Source organism: Gorilla gorilla, chromosome 13 (assembly GCF_029281585.2).
Source record: "Gorilla gorilla gorilla isolate KB3781 chromosome 13, NHGRI_mGorGor1-v2.1_pri, whole genome shotgun sequence".
In the NCBI taxonomy this organism is placed as follows: Eukaryota; Metazoa; Chordata; class Mammalia; order Primates; family Hominidae; genus Gorilla; species Gorilla gorilla.
The window spans coordinates 130,129,918-130,148,351 of NC_073237.2; the positions used below are offsets into that span (position 1 = coordinate 130,129,918).

At 51.6% G+C, this 18,434-nt stretch overlaps 1 protein-coding gene across 12 annotated transcripts in view; it reads right to left on the reverse strand.

The window, feature by feature from the left end:
* Positions 1–8,651: 8,651 nt before the first annotated feature.
* The window catches only part of VAV2 (vav guanine nucleotide exchange factor 2), a 230,131-nt gene continuing 220,348 nt past the window's right edge, over positions 8,652–18,434 (reverse strand). For 7 of the 12 annotated variants that reach the window (XM_063696850.1, XM_063696849.1, XM_063696851.1 and 4 more), the window contains 4 exons: positions 17,179–17,302; positions 16,218–16,304; positions 15,230–15,384; positions 8,652–10,856 (listed from right to left, as the gene is read on the reverse strand). In XM_063696850.1, the coding sequence (XP_063552920.1) occupies positions 10,809–10,856; positions 15,230–15,384; positions 16,218–16,304; positions 17,179–17,302 (414 nt within the window). In that variant the 3' untranslated portion in view covers positions 8,652–10,808. The remainder of the gene's footprint in view (positions 10,857–15,229; positions 15,385–16,217; positions 16,305–17,178; positions 17,303–18,434) is intronic. The other 5 variants (XM_063696852.1, XM_055351475.2, XM_019034116.4 and 2 more) reach the window with 1 other exon arrangement.

An 18,434-nucleotide genomic window follows, 5' to 3' on the forward strand; every position in this document is an offset into this window, starting at 1 on the left:
CGGCCCTAGGAGTTAAAAAGTAATAATAATAATATCAACCCCTAACCTAAACTACTTGTGTTATCTGTAAATTCCAGACATTGTATGAAAAAGCATTGCAAAACTTTGTTCTGTTCGCTGATGCATGCAGGCCCGTCACGTTCCCCATGCTTGTTCGATTTATCACGACCTTTTCACGTGGACCCCTTAGAGCTATAAGCCTTTAAAAAGGCCAAGAATTTCTTTTTCAGGGAGCTCGGCTCTTAAGACGCAAGTCTGCTGACGCTCCCGGCTGAATAAACCTCCTCCTTCTTTAATTCAGTGTCTGAGGAGTTTTGTCTGCGGCTCGTCCTGCTACATCAAGGTATAAGAAAGAGAATTTCCTTTGCAATCCCTTGGTGGTGGTGGTGGCAGCAGTGTGTGTATGGAGGTGGGTATTTCTACTCTTCCTGATGTTGGGGGTGAGGCCTGTTGGGGTCCTGGCTTTAAAGAGGGGCTTGCCTTGGGTGGGCCCTGGGTTTTGTCTTGCTCGCACACCCAGCCAGGTGATAAAGATTGGCCCTTACGCTCACCCAGTTGGGCAAACACCCATAAGGAGGAAGCCAGCCCCCCCGTCTGGATTCCTGCCTTTACTTCGGCATGTGTTTTTCTTTATCACCAGCTCATTGATGGAATTACAAATATGTTCCCAGTGTTTTTGTTGTCTTATCAGAAGGGTTGATCAGGATATGTAACCTACTGCAAAAGACAGAATAATGGCCCCCCCGAAAGATATCCATGTTCCAGACTACGTCACAGTCTGGAACCTGTCAATGTGTTACCTTTCACTGCAAGAGAGACTTTGCAGATGTGATCCAGGGAGATTGTCCTGGATCATCTGGGTGAATCTAATCATATGAGTCCTGAAAAGTGGAGACCCCTTCCCAGCTGTAACCCGAGGTAGACAGATGTGACTTTGGTAGAGGGGCCAGAGAGATGCCACTATGCTGGCTTTGAAGATGGAGCAGGGCGCCATGATTCAACAGATGCAGCAGCTTCTGGAAGCCGGAAAAGGGAAGGCAATGGTTTCCCCCTGGGGCCTCCAGGAAGGAACGTAACTCTGCTGACACCTCCATTTCAGCCCAGAGAGACCTAGGCTGGGCTTCTATGACCTACAGAACCATGAGATAATAAATGTGTTGTGTTAAGCCCCTACGTGTGTAATTTGTGACACAGCGATAGAAAAATGAATGCACACACTGCTGGAGGCAGAAGGCAAGCCTCTGGAGACAACACGCATTGCTCCTTCCCTGGCCGGAAACTGTATTACTATTTTTTTTATCTTCCTCACCCTTCCTTTCTCTCATCTTCATCCAACTTTAATTCATTATCTTTCTTGGTGTTTGTATTTGTGCCGTGAAGTCTACTTATGCCTCCAGCACTCGATTTTCCAGGTAAAAGTCAAGAAATATCATTGAAGCCCGACAAACGGAGGAAACCAGTGCCTCTGTCCTCCCCAACCCGCTCCTCTTTCCCTTCCCCACTGTCTTTATCTCTTTTTGTCTTGTTTTCCTCTAATTTAGTCTTGAGGCCTCTCTCTGGAGAGGTCATATCCATGTCATCCACCTTCCAGGAGAGGCTGGACCCAGAGGAGAGTGAGGCTGGGGCGTGTGGCTCAGGTGGACACAGAGGAGGCAGCGGCACAGGACACATGGAATCAGAGCAGCGCACTCCTTCCAGATCCAGACAGAGAGGGCTGTGCCTCTCGGGGCTGATAAGAGGGGATGATCCAGGACACGCATGCTCAACCACTGGTGGGGAGAGGGAGAGGGAGAAAGAGGGAGGGTGGGGGAGAGAGGGAAAGGGAGAGAGGGAGACAGGGAGAGAGAGGGAGAGAGAGGGAGAGAGGGGGAGAGGGGGAGAGGGAGAGAGGGGGAGAGGGGGAGAGGGGGAGAGGGAGAGAGGGAGGGGGGAGATGGGGAGAGGGAGAGAGGGGGAGAGGGGGAGAGGGAGAGAGAGGGGGAGATGGGGAGAAGGAGAGAGGGAGAGAGAGGGGGAGAGGGGGAGAGGGAGAGAGGGGGAGAGGGGGAGAGGGAGAGAGGGAGAGGGGGGAGATGGGGAGAGGGAGAGAGGGGGAGAGGGAGAGAGAGGGGGAGATGGGGAGAAGGAGAGAGGGAGAGAGAGGGGGAGGGGGAGGGGGGAGGGGGGAAGAGGCGGAGAGGGGGAGAGTGGGAGAGTGAGAGAGAGGGAGAGAGGGAGAGGGGGAGAGGGGGAGAGGGAGAGAGGGGGAGATGGGGAGAGGGAGAGAGGGGGAGAGGGGGAGAGGGAGAGAGGGGGAGAGGGAGAGAGGGGGAGATGGGGAGAGGGAGAGAGGGGGAGATGGGGAGAGGGAGAGAGGGGGAGAGGGGGAGAGGGAGAGAGAGGGGGAGATGGGGAGAAGGAGAGAGGGAGAGAGAGGGGGAGGGGGAGGGGGAGGGGGGAAGAGGCGGAGAGGGGGAGAGTGGGAGAGTGAGAGAGAGGGAGAGAGGGAGAGGGGGAGAGAGGGAGAGAGGGAGAGAGAAGGAGAGAGGGAGAGAGGGAGAGAGAGGGAGACAGGGAGAGAGAGAGAGGGAGAGTGAGAAAGATGGAGAGGGAGAAAGGGAGAGAGACACCTGTGGGCCAAAGTCTTTATTGGGGTCCAGGGTGTTACCCAAGCAGCTTTCCCACAAGGGTTCTAATTGGTGGGGTTAGGATAGGCAGCCTCAAGGTCTCTGGTTGCCGACTGACTGAGAGGCCATCACTGTGGCCTACCTGCATGGCCACACAGGGGGTGGGTCAGTCCAGCAGGCTGTTCCAGCTGTTCCACAGCGAGGTGGTCACCAGGAGGCAGTGGCACAAGACAGATGTCTGGATCGACCACACTGAGGAACTGGGGGAGTGCTGCAGGCACAGAACTATAAACTGTGGCCGGGCGCGGTGGCTCCCGCCTGTAACCCTGACACTTTGGGAGGCTGAGGCGGGTGGATCACCTGATGTCAGGAGTTCGAGACCAGCCTGGCCAACATGGTGAAACCCCATCTCTACTAAAAATACAAAAATTAGCTGGGCGTGGTGGCGGACGCCTGTAATCCCAGCCACTTGGGAGGCTGAGACAGGAGAATCGCTTGAACCCAGGAGGCGGAGGTTGCATTGAGCCCAGATCGTGCCGCTGCACTCCAGCCTGGCAACAGAGCGAGACTCCGTCTCAAAAACAGAAACGAAAACAACAATAAAAAAAACTGTAAACTGTGTCGAGGGTGACGAGCCCTTCTTCTGGTGTGAGAGAGTTAAACTTATATTCAAAATGGACATCAAAGCAACAGGTATAAGAACTCACTATACTTCTTTACATTCGTGATTGCCTTCTGCAGGGCTTACCACAGCTGCCTAGCAGCAGCACCTCTCCCACCACATTGAAGACTTGTGCTCAGATACACAGAGGAGGCTGCACAGGCCCGTTCAAGAACCAGAGCGTCCAGAAGCAATTCACATGCTGTAATGCGGCTTTTCCTTTCTTCCCTTTGACTTTTTTCTCCTTTTCTGTTTGAAGTGTTTTATTTTCGCGAGAGTCTTGCAGGGTAGAAGTAATCTAAATACCTATGTATCCGGAAAACATAATCTTTTTTTTTATAAAAATAAATATTCTGCACAATTTATAAAAGGCTAATTTCTGAAATTTTAAAATCTTCAGGTTGTACTTCTTAAGCTATTCCAAGCTGTCTGTTTTCGAGGTTTTGGAGTACTACTATGATGTTTTGGAGTACTTTTGAGGTTTTGGAGCACTACTAGAAGTTTGGAAAACTACTATGATGGCCAGGGGTGGTGGCTCACGCCTGTAATCCCAGCACTTTTGGAGGCCGAGGCGGTCGGATCATGAGGTTAGGAGTTCAAGACCAGCCTGGCCAAGATGGTAAAACCCCATCTCTACTAAAAATACAAAAATTAGCCAGGCGTGGTGGCGGGTGCCTGTAATCCCAGCTACTCAGGAGGCTGAGGGAAGAGAATCACTTGAACCCGGGAGGCAGAGGCTGCAGTGAACTGAGGTTGCGCCACTGCACTCCAGCCTGGGCAACAGAGCGAGACTCTGTCTCAAAGAAAAAAAAGGAAACTATTATGACATGCACTTTTCTAATCATTGTACATTTCCCAGAGTAGACAAAAATGTTTGACAAAGCCTTCACTTTTAAGGAACGCAAAAAACTTAGAAATCTCTTTCGTTTGATTAAAACAAATAAAAAAAAGACTTGTTTCCAGAGATTCCGGTTCCACACTCTGCCCCAGTCCTTGGGGCAGCTTTCCAGTCATCCAGCCGGAGTTTGCCCCTGGTCATTGTTCTAACAAGTGCTCCCCTGAGTAACAGCCCCAGGAGCAGGAGTTTTTTTTTTTTTTTTTTTTTTTTTTTTTTGATATGGAGTCTCACTCTGTCGCCCAGGCTGGAGTGCAGTGGTGCAATCTCAGCTCACTGCAACCTCCACCTCCCGGGTTCAATCGATTCTCCTGCCTCAGCCTCGGAGTAGCTGGGATTACAGGCGCCCACCACCATACCCGGCTAATTTTTGTATTTTTAGTAGAGAAGGGGTTTTGCCATGTTGGCCATGCTGGTCTCGAACTCCTGACCTCAAGTGATTCACCTGCCTCAGCCTCCCAAAGTGCTGGGATTACAGGCGTGAGCCACCCCGCCGGGCCGCCCCTGAGTCTTTACATGTGGCAATGCCTTACTTGCTGCCTGACAAATGAGCAACTATTTGAGCATCAAACCCTTGGGTCTCTCTTGCCATGAAGACCTTCTGTGAATTGTTCATTGCCTCCTAGCGTTGAGCGTTACTGGGGTAATGTCGAGTGTTACTGGGATAATGTCTAAAGCAAACCTGATTGGTTTTTTTTCTCTTAAGAGACTTGTTCTTTCTGCTTGGATGCCCAGTGGATTACTTTTTATCTTTGAACTCCAAGGTTAACCAAGTGGTTCATTTGGCGTGGGGTATAGTGTGCCTTTTTATTCTGTTTCTGTAAACTTTAAAAAATATTTTAAAACATTTATCCTTCTCCGTGATTTTGGCTTTGTTTTCCAGACACTCTCAACTATCCATGTGTGTCAGTCTCCTCTGCACAACGGGGGTTCTCTGAGATGCTTAACTTTATGCAGGGGGCCCAGTGCTGGCTTCTGGCCTTGGGGGATCTGCAACTGTGGCTCCCAATGCCAGGAGAGTGTTGGAACCGGTCCCAGGCCCAGAGGGGCCAAGACCCTGGAGACTGCCCCGGGGTTAGCTCCCAATATCTCCTCGGGCTTCGATTTCTCTTTTTCTGGAATGGGCCCTTCTTTCCAGCTCAGCCATGCCTTCTGCTTTTTTTTTTTTTCAAGGATTTCTGTGTTGGCAGTGGAGGAAGAGAGGCCTCCATGTTAGCTCAGCCTGATATGCCACTAGAAACTGGCTGAGACCTTGTTGGTCTTGTTCAACGTTGAATCTCAGGTAAGGAATCAATACAAATTGATTGGATAAATGAGAAAGTTAAGCACAAGCACAAAATTCATATTTTTTGCAACACTTAATAGATAAAAGAAAACACCTAGGCTGGGTGCGACGGCTCACACCTATAATCTCGGTTTTTTGGGAGGCCAAGGTGGGAAAATCATTTGAGGCCAGGAGTTCAAGACCAGCCTGGGTGAAGTAGCAAGACCCCATCTCTACAAAAAATTAAAAAAAAATTAGCTGGGCAGGGTGGCACGTGCCTGTAGTCTCAACTACTTGGGAGGCTAAGGCGGGAGGATTGCTTGAGTCCAGGACCGTGAGGCTGCAGTGAGCTAGGACTGGGCCACTGCACTCCAGCCTGGGTGACAGAGTGAGACCTTATCTCTTAACAAAAAGAAAGAAAAGAAAACACCCAAAGTGGGTCAAGTAGGGATTGTATGAGTCCCGTAGAAAATTGCAACACATTCAGGGAAAGAGGGGGAGAGGGACAAGCAGGGGGAGAGAGAAAAGGAGCAGAAAGAAAAACAATCCAGAGCTTCCTCAATTCTCCCCCCATCCCTCCCCACTCCCAGCATATCAGCTTCCCCAGCGGCGGCTTTTCCGTTTGGTTTCTTCCCGGGCATCGAAAAGGCACAGAGTGGGCCCTCGCTAGGACTGTGGAGTGAGTGGAAGTGATTCTTGCTGCAAAGCCATCGTGGAGAACTTGCTGCAAATGTGACTCTGAGAAGGACTCTGAAGAGGTGACACGAGGTCCTGAGGGTGGGCCCTAATCCAAGAGGACGGGGTCCCCATGAGAAGAGGGAGGGACCTCTGAGATGAGCATGCAGAGGCCTCAGGAGGAACCAACGCCCTCCCTTACGGCATCTCCAACTTCCAGCCTCAGAACTGTAAGAAAGGAGATTTCAGAGTTGAGGCAGCCGGGTCTGGGGCCTGAGCCACAGCGGTCACGGCAGCCTGAGCCAACCAGGACAGGGCGAGGGCAGGGACGGAACAAGGGGAGGAACGGAAAGAGGGGGAGGGACAGAGCGGGGCAGGGACGGAACACTGGGAGGAATGGAGCTAGGGGAGGGACTGAGCTAGGGGAGGGGTGGAGCGAGGGGAGGGATGGAGGGAGGGCAGGGACAGAGGGAGGGCAAGGACAGAGGAAGGGGAGGGATGTGCTCGCCCAGAGCCCCCATGCCTGGTAGAAGAAAACACTCAGTAAATGGGAGCTATTTTATTTTGTCTCAGAACGCAAGGCCCCATCACTTCTCCCTGATTCAGCCTTCTGATCACCAGCCTGGGACACCCACTCCACGGTCAGCTGTCCAGGGGTCGCCCTGCACCCACACCTGCCTGCCACCCCCAGGGGGCCAGGAGCAGCAGGGAGGGCTGCGTGAGGAGGGTGGGGCCGGCCCTGGGAAGGCGTCCCTCCTGGGGACTCGGCTGACGTACCAGTGAATGGGGGCGAGGGTGGGTCAGATGGGCATGGTCCAGCCTGCACATCCGGGAGAAGGCTTGGCCCAAGGGAGAGGTTCCCGGGGTTGGAAGCTCCTGGAGAAGGGGGCATTTTCACTCTGCCCATCGGGTTTGCCTCCCAGCAGCCTCAGTGGGGCGAAGGCTGGTGAGGGTCCAGTCTGCAGGAAGGGTGGGAGACCCACGGGCTGGCCTGAGAGGCAGAAAGTCATCGCTTAGGAACTGGGTGCTGCCCAAACAGAAACGTGGACTCTGGCATCAGACCAAGCTGTGCAAGGGCCACGTGTGACCTTGGATGAGTCACTTCACATATCTCAGCCTCAGTTTCCACTTCTAGAAAATGGGCTGTTTCCTGACCAGGCACTGGCCAGAGCTGTAAGGGGATCTCTGTTCTCTCTCATGACCCTGTGGCAGGAGCTCCAGCAGCCACTGTGGACCATGAGGCAGCCACAAGGAGGGAAGGGCATGCTGAGGACGGGAGATCAGGGAGGAGGAGCCTCTGAGGATGAGGGATCAGGAAGGAGGAGCTTCTGAGAATGGGGGATCAGGGAGAAGGAGCCCCTGAGAATGGGGGATCAGGAAGGAGGAGCCATTGAGGACGCAGGATCAGAGAGGGAGGAGCCTCTGAGGACGGGAGATCGGGAAGGAGGAGCCTCTGAGGACGGGGGATCGGGAAGGAGGAGCCTCTGAGGATGGGAGATCGGGAAGGAGGAGTCTCTGAGGATGGGAGATCGGGAAGCAGGAGCCTCTGAGGACGAGGGATCAGGAAGGAGGAGCCTCTGAGGACGAGGGATCGGGAAGGAGGAGCCTCTGAGGACGAAGGATCGGGAAGGAGGAGCCTCTGAGGACGGGGGATCGGGAAGGAGGAGCCTCTGAGGACGGGAGATTGGGAAGGAGGAGCCTCTGAGGATGGGGAATCAGGAAAGAGGAGCCCCCCTGAGACCAGGGGATCAGGGAGGGGGGAGCCAGGGTTCCTGATGGCTCTGGGACCAGGGCAAGGCAAAGGAGCTGCTGCCTCTGGACGGTCCTCCATGAGGGGAAGGAGAAATAAATCTCTCATTTTCTATTTTGGTTTTCTCTATCATACACCACAGAACCCACCAAAATGGAGAGGTTTTTTTTTTCTTCTGTTTTGTTTTGTTTTTTTAGATTCAGGGTCTTGCTCTGTTGTCCAGGCTGGAGTACAGTGGTGCAATCAGAGCTCACTGCAGCCTCGACCTCCTGGACTCAAGTGACCCTCCCACCTCGCCCTCCCAAGAAGCTGGGACCACAGATGTGTACCACCATATGCCCAACTATTAAAAAAAAAATGTTGTAGAGACAGGGTCTCGCCATGTTGCCCAGGCTGGTCTCAACTTCCTGGGCCCAAGCCATCCTCCCACCTCAGCCTCCTGCCTCAGCCTCCCAAAGTGCTAGAATGACAGGTGTGTGCCACTGCACTGAGGCTATTTTTATCTTCAATATACATGTAAAGAAACAGGGGCTCAAGAGGTACCCAAGTGATGGGGCAGGAATTAGAATCCCATTTGTATGCCCGATGCCACCTGGAGAATTCCAGGGCACCGCATGGGAAACCCAGGGTGCTGTGCCAGCCGGGAGGTGGCCATGGCACCATTACCTCTGTATCTCTCAGACCCTGCTGAGGTTGGGCCACCCTGAGATCCAAGCACCCCAGTCAGACAGACCCTGCTGGACTTAGGCGGAAGAATCCAGCCATTCCCTCCTCCCCTGGCACGAAAGGCTGACCACTCCTGCAGAAAAGAACTCAGGTTTATTTGCAAGTAAAAACCACGGTCTGAAAAAAACCCATTGGCAAATGTACAGTTTGTGTCCATTTGGGGTTGCCGCCAGCTGGGGGGGCCCCCAGATCCCTGACCCGCATGCATCGGGCTCCCACATGTTCACAGCTAATCTCAGGCCCCTGCAGTTCAGCCCCCTGCAGGGTACACCCCGTCTCCTGCTGAAAACCATCGGACTCCCAGGCTGCACCCAGCCCTCCAACCCTCCTGCCTTAGTGCAGTGCAAAAACCAAACCAAACACAAATCTCAAAACAAACAAACACAAAACAAAAAAATTCACAAAAACCAGGGTTCTAAATTATTTTTTCTCAGTGTCCTTCATGATCATGATGACTTATTTGTCAACAAACTAAAATATACATCGTTTTCTTGCTATTATAAAATCTTATTATTCACAGATATATAACGGGAGATTTGGATGAAATAATTACAAACTTTTTTCCCCTTAAAAAACAAACAATCCAAACAAAACACAAACAAAACAAAAACCCCAAAACCAAAACACAAGACCTTTCTGACGACAGTAAACACAGGGGCTGCTGGCTTCCTCCCCGCCATCCTCCGCGCCTGCTGGGCCGCAGGGTGCAAAGTGCTGGGTGTACCCCGACACAGAGGCCCCAGGGTGCCCTCTCCAAGGCTGACTCTTCGCTTCCCCTGCCCTGCCTCCACCTCCCCTCATTTCCCAAGCCTTTGTCGGGGGCCCCTCTCTCCCCCTGCCGCTCCCCATCCCCATGACTCGTCCTGCCTCTTCCCTACACCCCAGAGGCATACAGCCCAGAGGCCACAAGGCCAACCTCAGAAGGAGCCCCTAAGGTCCCCAGTGCCACCCACAGCAGGGACCAGCTTCCCCCACACCCAACCTGGGCCGGGCACCTCCCACAGGCTGTGCGGCTGGCCAGAGGGAGAAGGGGCTACAAGAAGCCCAGGTCTCAACAGAGGCTTTGGCAAGGAGCTGGGAGGGAGACACTGTTACCAGGTCTCACGCAACATCAGGGTAGAGAAACCAGGGTCTGGCTAACCCAGCCAGAGGTTGAAGGCCAGGAGTCGTGGCTGGGGGAGGTAATGGGGTAGAGCCACCCCCAAGAGCACTTATTTTGAGTCGCCCGAGGCCCAGTTTGTAGGCTGCAGGGGCCCTTGGAAGGAAGCCCTGCCAGGGGCTGGAACCAACCTCTCGTGCCAAGACCCTCAGGGACCACCCTGCAGGAGAGCAGAGGGGCCTCCTGGAGAGGGACCTGGCAGGGATCTAGAGAGGGGAAATCCCTGTTTTCTTCCCTGCCCATTTCAGGGTTTTTACAAAAGATGTACTGACCTGGCAGCGGGGCCAGGCAGACACCTTCCCAGGACTCCAGAAAGGGCCTCTCAGAGTGAGGGCAGGAAACAGTACCGCTGACCGGGCAGCAGGGTTGGAATTTCATCATTCCAAAGGCCCCTCCCAAGAGAGGTGCCTGCCGTGTGGGGTCTGGGTGTGCCCCTGGCAAGGAGGGGAGTCGGGGAGTGGGGAAGTCTGGGGAACCAGAGTGGCTGCAGAGGGCGACCACAGTGCTCTCTCCTCCTGCGCCCTAGCACAGTGGGGCAAGTGGGCCCACAGCGAACAGCCTGGCTCTGGTCCCGTCTGCCTCCCGAGGCCTGACACCTCCCCCTGGGAGCAGCAGGAAAAGACAGGCAAGGCTGAGTCCAGGGGCTGAGCAGAGGGTCTGGCGGCAGGTCCCCTCCGATGTCCCTAGCCCTTCCTGGGACAGCATCTGCTGTTCAAACCTAGGCTCCTGAAGGCCATCTCAGTTGGACGGGGGCAGGCGATGGGCTTCTGGCCTCAGCCGCTACCCAGAGCCTGGCTCGCAGCGCTGTCGGTGCCCCCTCCTCTGCGCTCTGGGTGGGGCTAGCCCAGGTTTCCTCTATGTACAATAGCATACCCAGTGATGGGTCGCCGAGGGCAGGCTGACAGTGAAACGGTTCGAGTTTAGGATTCTCAACACCCTCCCTATCCCTGTGGGCAGTGGAAGACTGGGAGGTTGGTATTTCCCCTCTGAGTCACAGAGGAGCTAGAGACAGACTTCAGGGCTGGAGTGACTCTCCCAGGAAAATCTGCGAGTCTCGTCCACGTTCCTGCTGTCACTGGATGCCCTCCTCTTCTACGTACGTTGAAGGAAACCAGCCAATCTGAAAAAGATGGCAAGATCGTGTCTGTGCGTGTGTGTGTGTGTGTGAGCAGGTGTGTGCATGTCTGTGTTGGGGTGAGGGCAAGTAGCGGCTCATGAAGATGGGGGGCCCTTCGGAAGTCCAGAGTTCTCAGAAGGACCTGGTGGAACCATTGCCTGGGAGTAAGAGCAACCCAGAAAAACACCACCCTTGGCCAGTTTAAGATGATCTGCCCACCCTCCAGCTGCCAGTCAGAAAAAAAATAAGCCCTCCTGAGGAAAAGAACATCACCCAGAACAACTACAGCTTTTTCTTAATACACAAGCTTGGCATTCAGTCAGGACCAAATGACAAAAACCAATAGAAAAAGCAGACAGTAGAAATCAACCCACAGGTATTGAGGTCTTCTGTCAGGGGAGATTAATAACTCTAATTCATACGTTTAAGAAAACGGATGAAAAGGCAGACAATTTTACCAGAGAACCTAAATTGGAAATCAAATAGAAATCCTAGAACTGAAACATACGATGAATGAAATGAAGAATCCAATAGAGGGATTTAGACAAAGCAGAAGAGAAGACAAACTGTAAGACAGGTCACCAGAAAGTGACTAGATAGAAAACCAGAGAGAAAAAAGGATGAAAAACACATGAAATTGTGGAAGTAATATGAGGCCATGGTAAAAAGTTCTAACATCCTTGTGAATGAAGTCCTACAAGGAGAAAAGAGAGAAAATGGAACAGACACACAGTCTGCAGATACTATGCTGGCTGAGAAATTTCCAAAAGTGATGGACATCAAGCCACAGGTTCAAAAAAATCTCTGCAAATCCTAAGCAGAATAAAAAAAAAGAAAATCACACCTAGGCACATTATAGTAAAATGAACTCAAAACTTCAAATGAACTTCAAAATGAACTCAAAACAACTCCTCACAGAAAGGAACTAGGTCTCCTTGGAAAAATGACTGATTCCTGGGGGACGATGAATAAGTACAAGAGAAATGAAAGTTTTCCTTACAGTGGAATGCCAACTAATATCTATAGATAGTCAAAAAATCACTATTTTTCAGCCATAATAGAAATAATAGAATAGATAAAATTCATCAAGGGAAGATAAAACTAGTACATGAAAGTTTGAAGAGAAACAGGATATTTACCTAACCTCAAAGTATTACCCTGCAAATTACTTGCTAATTACAGTCAACAGTAACTTCACAGTAGAAGAACATAGCAAATATAATCTTAAACACATGATCAAAGTTAATGTCACAAATAATGAGACAAACTGGCATAATTCATGTCCTAACAGGACACTACGGCACTGAGAAAGTGCCAACGTCCCCATTGTGGTGTTCCCAATGGAACCTCAATCTAATCATGAAGAAACATCAGACAAACCTAAATTGAGAGATATCCTATAAAAATAGCTGGCTCAAACTCTTCAAAAATGTAAAAGTCATGTAAGGCAGAGAAAGGCTGAGGAATATTCCAGATTAAAGAGAGTTAAGGATCATAGCAAGTCAATGCAATTCATGATCCTGGATTGGATCCAGGACCAGGAGAGAAGAGCTAGAGAAGACATGATTGGGATGACTGGTAAGATTTGCATATGGACAGTGCATTAGATAATTGTATTCTATCAAAGGGGAATGTCCTTGGTCTTAGGAAATACTTAGGGGTAAAGAAATATGATTTCTGCAATTTACTCTCAAGTGAGTTAGAGAGAAATAGACAAACACACACACACAGTGCAAATGATAAAGCAAATGGGGCAAAACATTCACAATTGGTAAATCTGGGCAGGTTACTGACACTTTTAAGTTGAAATTTTGAAATTGTACGTTTGAAATTTTGTTTCAAAATTATGTTACAAACATTTTACAATGTGAATATTTAAAAAGAAAGTGAAATAAGGATGGTTTTAGATTCAAAAGAAACTGAGAATTCATTAATAGCAGATATGCTTTAAAAAATATGAAAGAGAAGGGATGTCAGGCAGCAGGAAATGGTGTTGGGTGGAAATACAATAATGCAGGAGGAAATGGGGAGCCCTGGGAAAGGTAAACACGGGGTAAATCTAAATAAGCACAACAGCCTAAAACAAAAAAAAATGTCAAATGGTATTTCTAGTTCTAGATCCCTGAGGAATTCCCACACTGTCTTCCACAATGGTTGAACTAGTTTACAGTCCCATCAACAGTGTAAAAGTGTTCCTATTTCTCCACATCCTCTCCAATGTATGTTTATTGCGGCACTACTCACAATAGCAAAGACTTGGAACCAACCCAAATGTCCAACAATGATAGACTGGATTAAGAAAATGTGGCACATGTACACCATGGAATACTATGCAGCCATAAAAAATGATGAGTTCATGTCCTTTGTAGGGACATGGATGAAGCTGGAAACCATCATTCTCAGCAAACTATCACAAGGACAAAAAACTAAACACCGCATGTTCTCTCTCATAGGTGGGAACTGAACAATGAGAACACTTGGACACAGGAAGGCGAACATCACACACCGGGGCCTGTTGTCGGTGGAGGGGGAGGGGGAGGGATAGCATTAGGAGATATACCTAATGTAAATTAGGTTAGTTAATGGGTGCAGCACACCAACATGGCACATGTATACATATGTAACAAACCTGCATGTTGTGCACATGTACCCTAGAACTTGAAGTATAAACTATATATATATACATGTATATATGTATACGTATATATATATATATATATAACCCAAAAACAAAAAAACAAAAACAATGTCTTCTAAGGTTTGAATATATATAGAATTAAGATACATGAGGACACTTGCACAAAAGTTGGGAGGAAAATGGATGCAATCAAAAGTCGCAAGGTCCTTCCTTGCATTGTCTGGGAAATAGTAAAAAAATACTCATTTAAGGTAACCTCTAGTCTAAGGTTACCACTTAAGAAAAAAAGTGTGTAACTAACAAACCAATGTAGGGCAGGGGAAGTAGAATTAAAAATATATTGATTAATTCAAAAGTAGGCAGGAAAGAAGAAAAAAGGAGTAGATGTGACAACTAGAAAATAAAGTTAGATAATTTAAACCCAAACAGCTCAGTAATTACATTAAATGTAAATGGGCTATATATGCCTATTAAAAGCCAAAGACTGTCAGACCAGACTGGCTTCCCCAACTATTTATAAAAAATCCATTTTAAATATAAGGAAACAGAAAAGTTTAAGTAGTATGAGAGAAAATAATATGCCACACAAAGCAGTAATCCCAAGAAAGCTGGTGTCACAAAAGCAGATCAAGGAGACTACAGCAAGAATAAATGCCAGAGAAAAGAAGAGATGTTTCATAATGGTAACAGGGTCAAATTGACAGGAATTATCCAGTAATACTCAAACTAGTTGTTCTAAAACTTAATGCTGTATAGAAAATACCTGGATCTGGGAAAGGGCCCAGGTATGCGCTTATTAAATTATAGCTTCAGGCACTTTTAATGCCAATCACACAAGGACCACTTTGAGAACCAGTGGTCCCAGCCCCCTAGGTGGGCTACCTAAGCCTCAGTAGCCTTGACACTTCTACAGGGCAGTTGGGTAAAAAATGGGTCAGACTTGAGGGCCTCCAAGGGGCAGACTGATAGGTGAAGGCAGAGCTGCTCCGGCCACTGGACAATGGAAGGGTCAGCACTGGGAGCCAAGGTTAACTGGCCCTCTGAAGCCCCATGCACCTGCCCTGTGCAGCTTGCAGCTCACAGAGAAAGCTGGGCATTTTCTAATTGGTGGCACAGGGAGCTCTGGTGCTTGGATGGATAGGTACTGAGAGACATGGGTCAAAGCTAGAGGTCCAGATGGGGTGTTGGGATGAAGAGGCCACGGACATATGCAGAATCTTAGGGTGGCCAGGGCACTCTTAGGCCCACCTGGCACTTGGGAAAGTGTGAAGGGATTGGGGACACACTGTGTCCCTACTGCCTCACCAGGGCATAGATGGGGCCTTAGAAAATGGCAGGAGGAGCCCAGCAAGGACACCGTGTCCTCCTCAGTCCTGTGACCTCTCTTCCTGCAAACAGAGCTTGGGGACTTGCAAGTAATTTGGTGAGTGCAGCTATGAGGGCAGCCCAGAATAAAAATGGAACAGGGTCGGGGGGTTCCTAGGAGCCTGGATCCGCATCAGACCTCTGTAGCCGATTTCTGGCTGTGTGACCTTGGGTTCGTGGTAAACATCTGGAGCCTCGGTTTCCCCCTGTGAATGCCAACCTTCTGGGCTGCTGTGAGGATGAGGGAGATTGCAGAGGGTGTCTGGGACAGGGCCTGGGGTGTGGACATGGGCATGGTGCTAGTCTGCCTGAGCCCAACCAGGTAGGGGCTGCAGCGAGGCCAGCCCCGCACCCTCAGGGTGGGGCCACTCACCCGTCCGTTGGTCTCGCCCTTCCACCAGCCCTGGTCTCCGCCGATGCGGCTGTAGATCCTCACCACGTCACCCTCCCGCAGCGAAAGCTCCCTCATGTCTCGGGCGGCAAAGTTGTACCTGGCCACAGCCGTGCCGATGACGCGGGGTGTGAACACTGTTGAGGGAGATGGGCAGCGTCACACAGCTGCAGGAGGAGCCCAACCAGTGATCCAGGAGGCCCTTGGGCCAAGCTGGGTCTCTCCCCTGGTGCCCAGAACCCTGCTCTGTACCCAGAGAGGAAGGATGTCAAGCAGAAAGGCTCTGGAGGGACACACTGGCCTCCAATCCCAGGGCCCCTTGCCCTCTGGGTCTGGGGACACAGCACACCCAAGTCCCTTCAATGAGGATGTTCTTAGGGTCAAGAGCAGGTGCCCAGGCTTTGACCATCATCATTCCAGTGGTCCCCCAGTTCCAGAGCCCAAATCCAACCAGAAACCCAGTGGAACCAGCTTGGCCCAGACGCAGAATCCTGATAGACAGGTGACAATGACCATGGCTGAGGGCGAAACACACACAGCTGCTGGGAAGGGACTTTGACTCTGGCAGCCGAAAGCCATGAGGTCAGGGCTGACTGAAAACCCCTCCTCCCTGCACCCAAGTCCCATAGCTCCTCCTTGTGGCCACCTGCTTTCTGCTACCAGAGGCAAAGCTCTTGATGAACAAGGAGGAATGACAGTGGACGGGGCTGGGGAAGCGGCCATCAGGGTGGGCGTGTCCACAGGGGGTGGGTGGTGACAATGGCGGGGCCAAGCCTGACGTGTCCTCAGGTGCCCGCAGCAGCCTCTGCCCGGCCTCCCCAGCCCCTTTCTCCCCTCCACCCAGTGCCAGACTGCGGACAACTGTGGCCACGTCAGGCAGGGCTGTGGGGCCAGTGGGCAGCTCCGTGCTGGGTCTCCCAAGGCAGCTGCCACAGGCCCGGTCCCCCCACGCCCTGGGGAGCAGCGGTACCTGACCAGAAGGGAGCGGAGGGGCCCTGAGAAGCAAAGCTGAGGCCCTGAGGACTGAGAAAAGAAAAGTTGTAGGAAGCACAGGAAGCTGCAAAGAGGCGAGAGAGAACGTGAGGCAGGCAGCAGGGCATCCACGCACAGTCACGGTGGGCACAGCTACAGGCCGGGGGGCATGGGGTGGGGCAGGCCCTTTGGCAGGAGAGGCCCTACAGGGGGGCAAAGGAGGCAGGGGGCAGCACGGGTTGTCAAGCCCCACCCAGGCACAGGCGCCACTCGGCCACACCTGAGCTACCCTGGAGCCACTCTCTGCACCCGTGTCCTCGAGAGCAAATTGGGACCACCTCCTCTCATGCCCTCGCCTGGCACACAGCAGGTGCTCACTAAGGCCAGCTGTTCCTCTCCTGTCCAGCTCAGCCTGTGTGAGACCCATGGCCCTGCAGGTCCCTGCAGGCTGGAGGACGTGGGGTGACTCTGGAGAGAGTCCTGAGCGGGAAGCCGCATGCTCGGGGCCTGCCCCTGACCCTGATTCCATGTGGCCTTCCCTGTTCTGAGCTGTGGAGTCCAATCTGCAAACAGGCTGCCTCTCACAGAGGAGGCCCAGGAGCTGGGCATAGGGAAGGATCTGGGAACAGGTGGGCCTGCCCTTTTCTCTCCCACCAGTGACAGCTCCATGCGCAGGGGTCTCTGCCTGGACCTGGCCCCTCCAACCCCCACTGGTCTCTGGGTGAAGGAGCCAAGACACAGAGTAGCAATTCTGAGCAGGTGCAGAGTCCCCGCCTGTCACATGGCCCAGGAGATGCCACACGATAGCATCTGTGATGGCTGGGGGAGGGGCCGGGGCTGTGTTCCCCGGGGTGGGACTCCTGGCCTGGGTCTGTGAGGGCAGGATCTGAGCCCTGGGAAGTGGGCCAGGGCAGACCCCTCCGAGGAGTGCTGGTGTGCCGGCTGGGCTGGGGCATTACCTGGGGACCGGCTGGAGGCCCTGGAGGCTGAACGTTCCCGGGACTTGTAGGGGTACTTCAGTGTGGTGTCCAGCTGCTTGAAGCTCTCCTTCAGTGAGTGGCACTGGTAGTACTCCACCAACTCCTGCAGGGCGTACACACTCACTGACAGCTGCTCCCACCTCCAGGAAGTCCTCCCCCAGTGACCTGGCCTCCCTCTCCCACCTCTTGGTTCATGTGGGGGAGACTAGCTTCCTGGACTCCTCAGAACTCCCCACATCCCGCCAGCACATGGTGGGTGGTCAGTACCTCGAAGGTACCAGCAACTCCCTCAAATGTTTCTAGAAAAAATAATCTGCAAAAGATGCCAAGACTGACCAGCACGGACGCTGACTGCAACAGCCTTTATAAAGGAAAAAATGGAAACACTCTGTACCCAGCACTTGGGGTAAGCTTCTAGAAATAACAGGATCTCCAAGTGACAGACAGCCATGCGGCCATCAGCCAGGGAAAGATTCATTAATGGTGAATGTTTGTGGCCTTGAAAAGTCGCCTAAAAATCAGCTGGGGCATTGCCAGCGTTATTATTTATATAATAGAAACCAGACCCAAGCTGTGTGTAGAGAGGTCCTGAGGACTCACTGAGATGCCAACGCTGGTTTCCGCTTTTGTTTTTTTGGAGGTGGGATGGGATTATGGATTTTTTTTTTTTTTTGAGACAGAGTCTTACTCTGTCACCTAGGCTGGAGTGCAAAGGCGCAATCTCGGCTCACTGCAATCTCCGCCTCCTGGGTACAAACAATTCTCGTGCCTCAGCCTCCCAAGTAGCGGGGACTACAGGCGTGTGCCACCATGCCCGGCTAATTTTTGTATTTTTTGTAGACATGGGGTTTTGCCATGCTGGCCAGGCTGGTCTCGAACTCCTGACCTCAAGTGATTCACCCACCTCGGCCTCCCAGAGTGCTGGGATTACAGGCATGAACCACTACGCTCAGCCCGAGATTATGGATTTCTGCTTGACCTTGTGCTTTTCTGTGGTCATAGCGGGGAAGCTAAGAGCTTGGGGGCTCTAATCAGGAGTTCTCAATATATACAACTTTTGTAATTAAGAAAAGAAAATGTAGGCATAACTTTAAAATCATTTCAAGGACTATGCCTCTAACTGCATTCTGGCTGGGACAGAGGGTGGGGGTGAGTCGGAGAAGAAGCTGTTTGAAGCCATACATGTGTAATGGGGCTACCCGGCCAGGCCCCAGCTGGAAGCCCCACTGGACGTC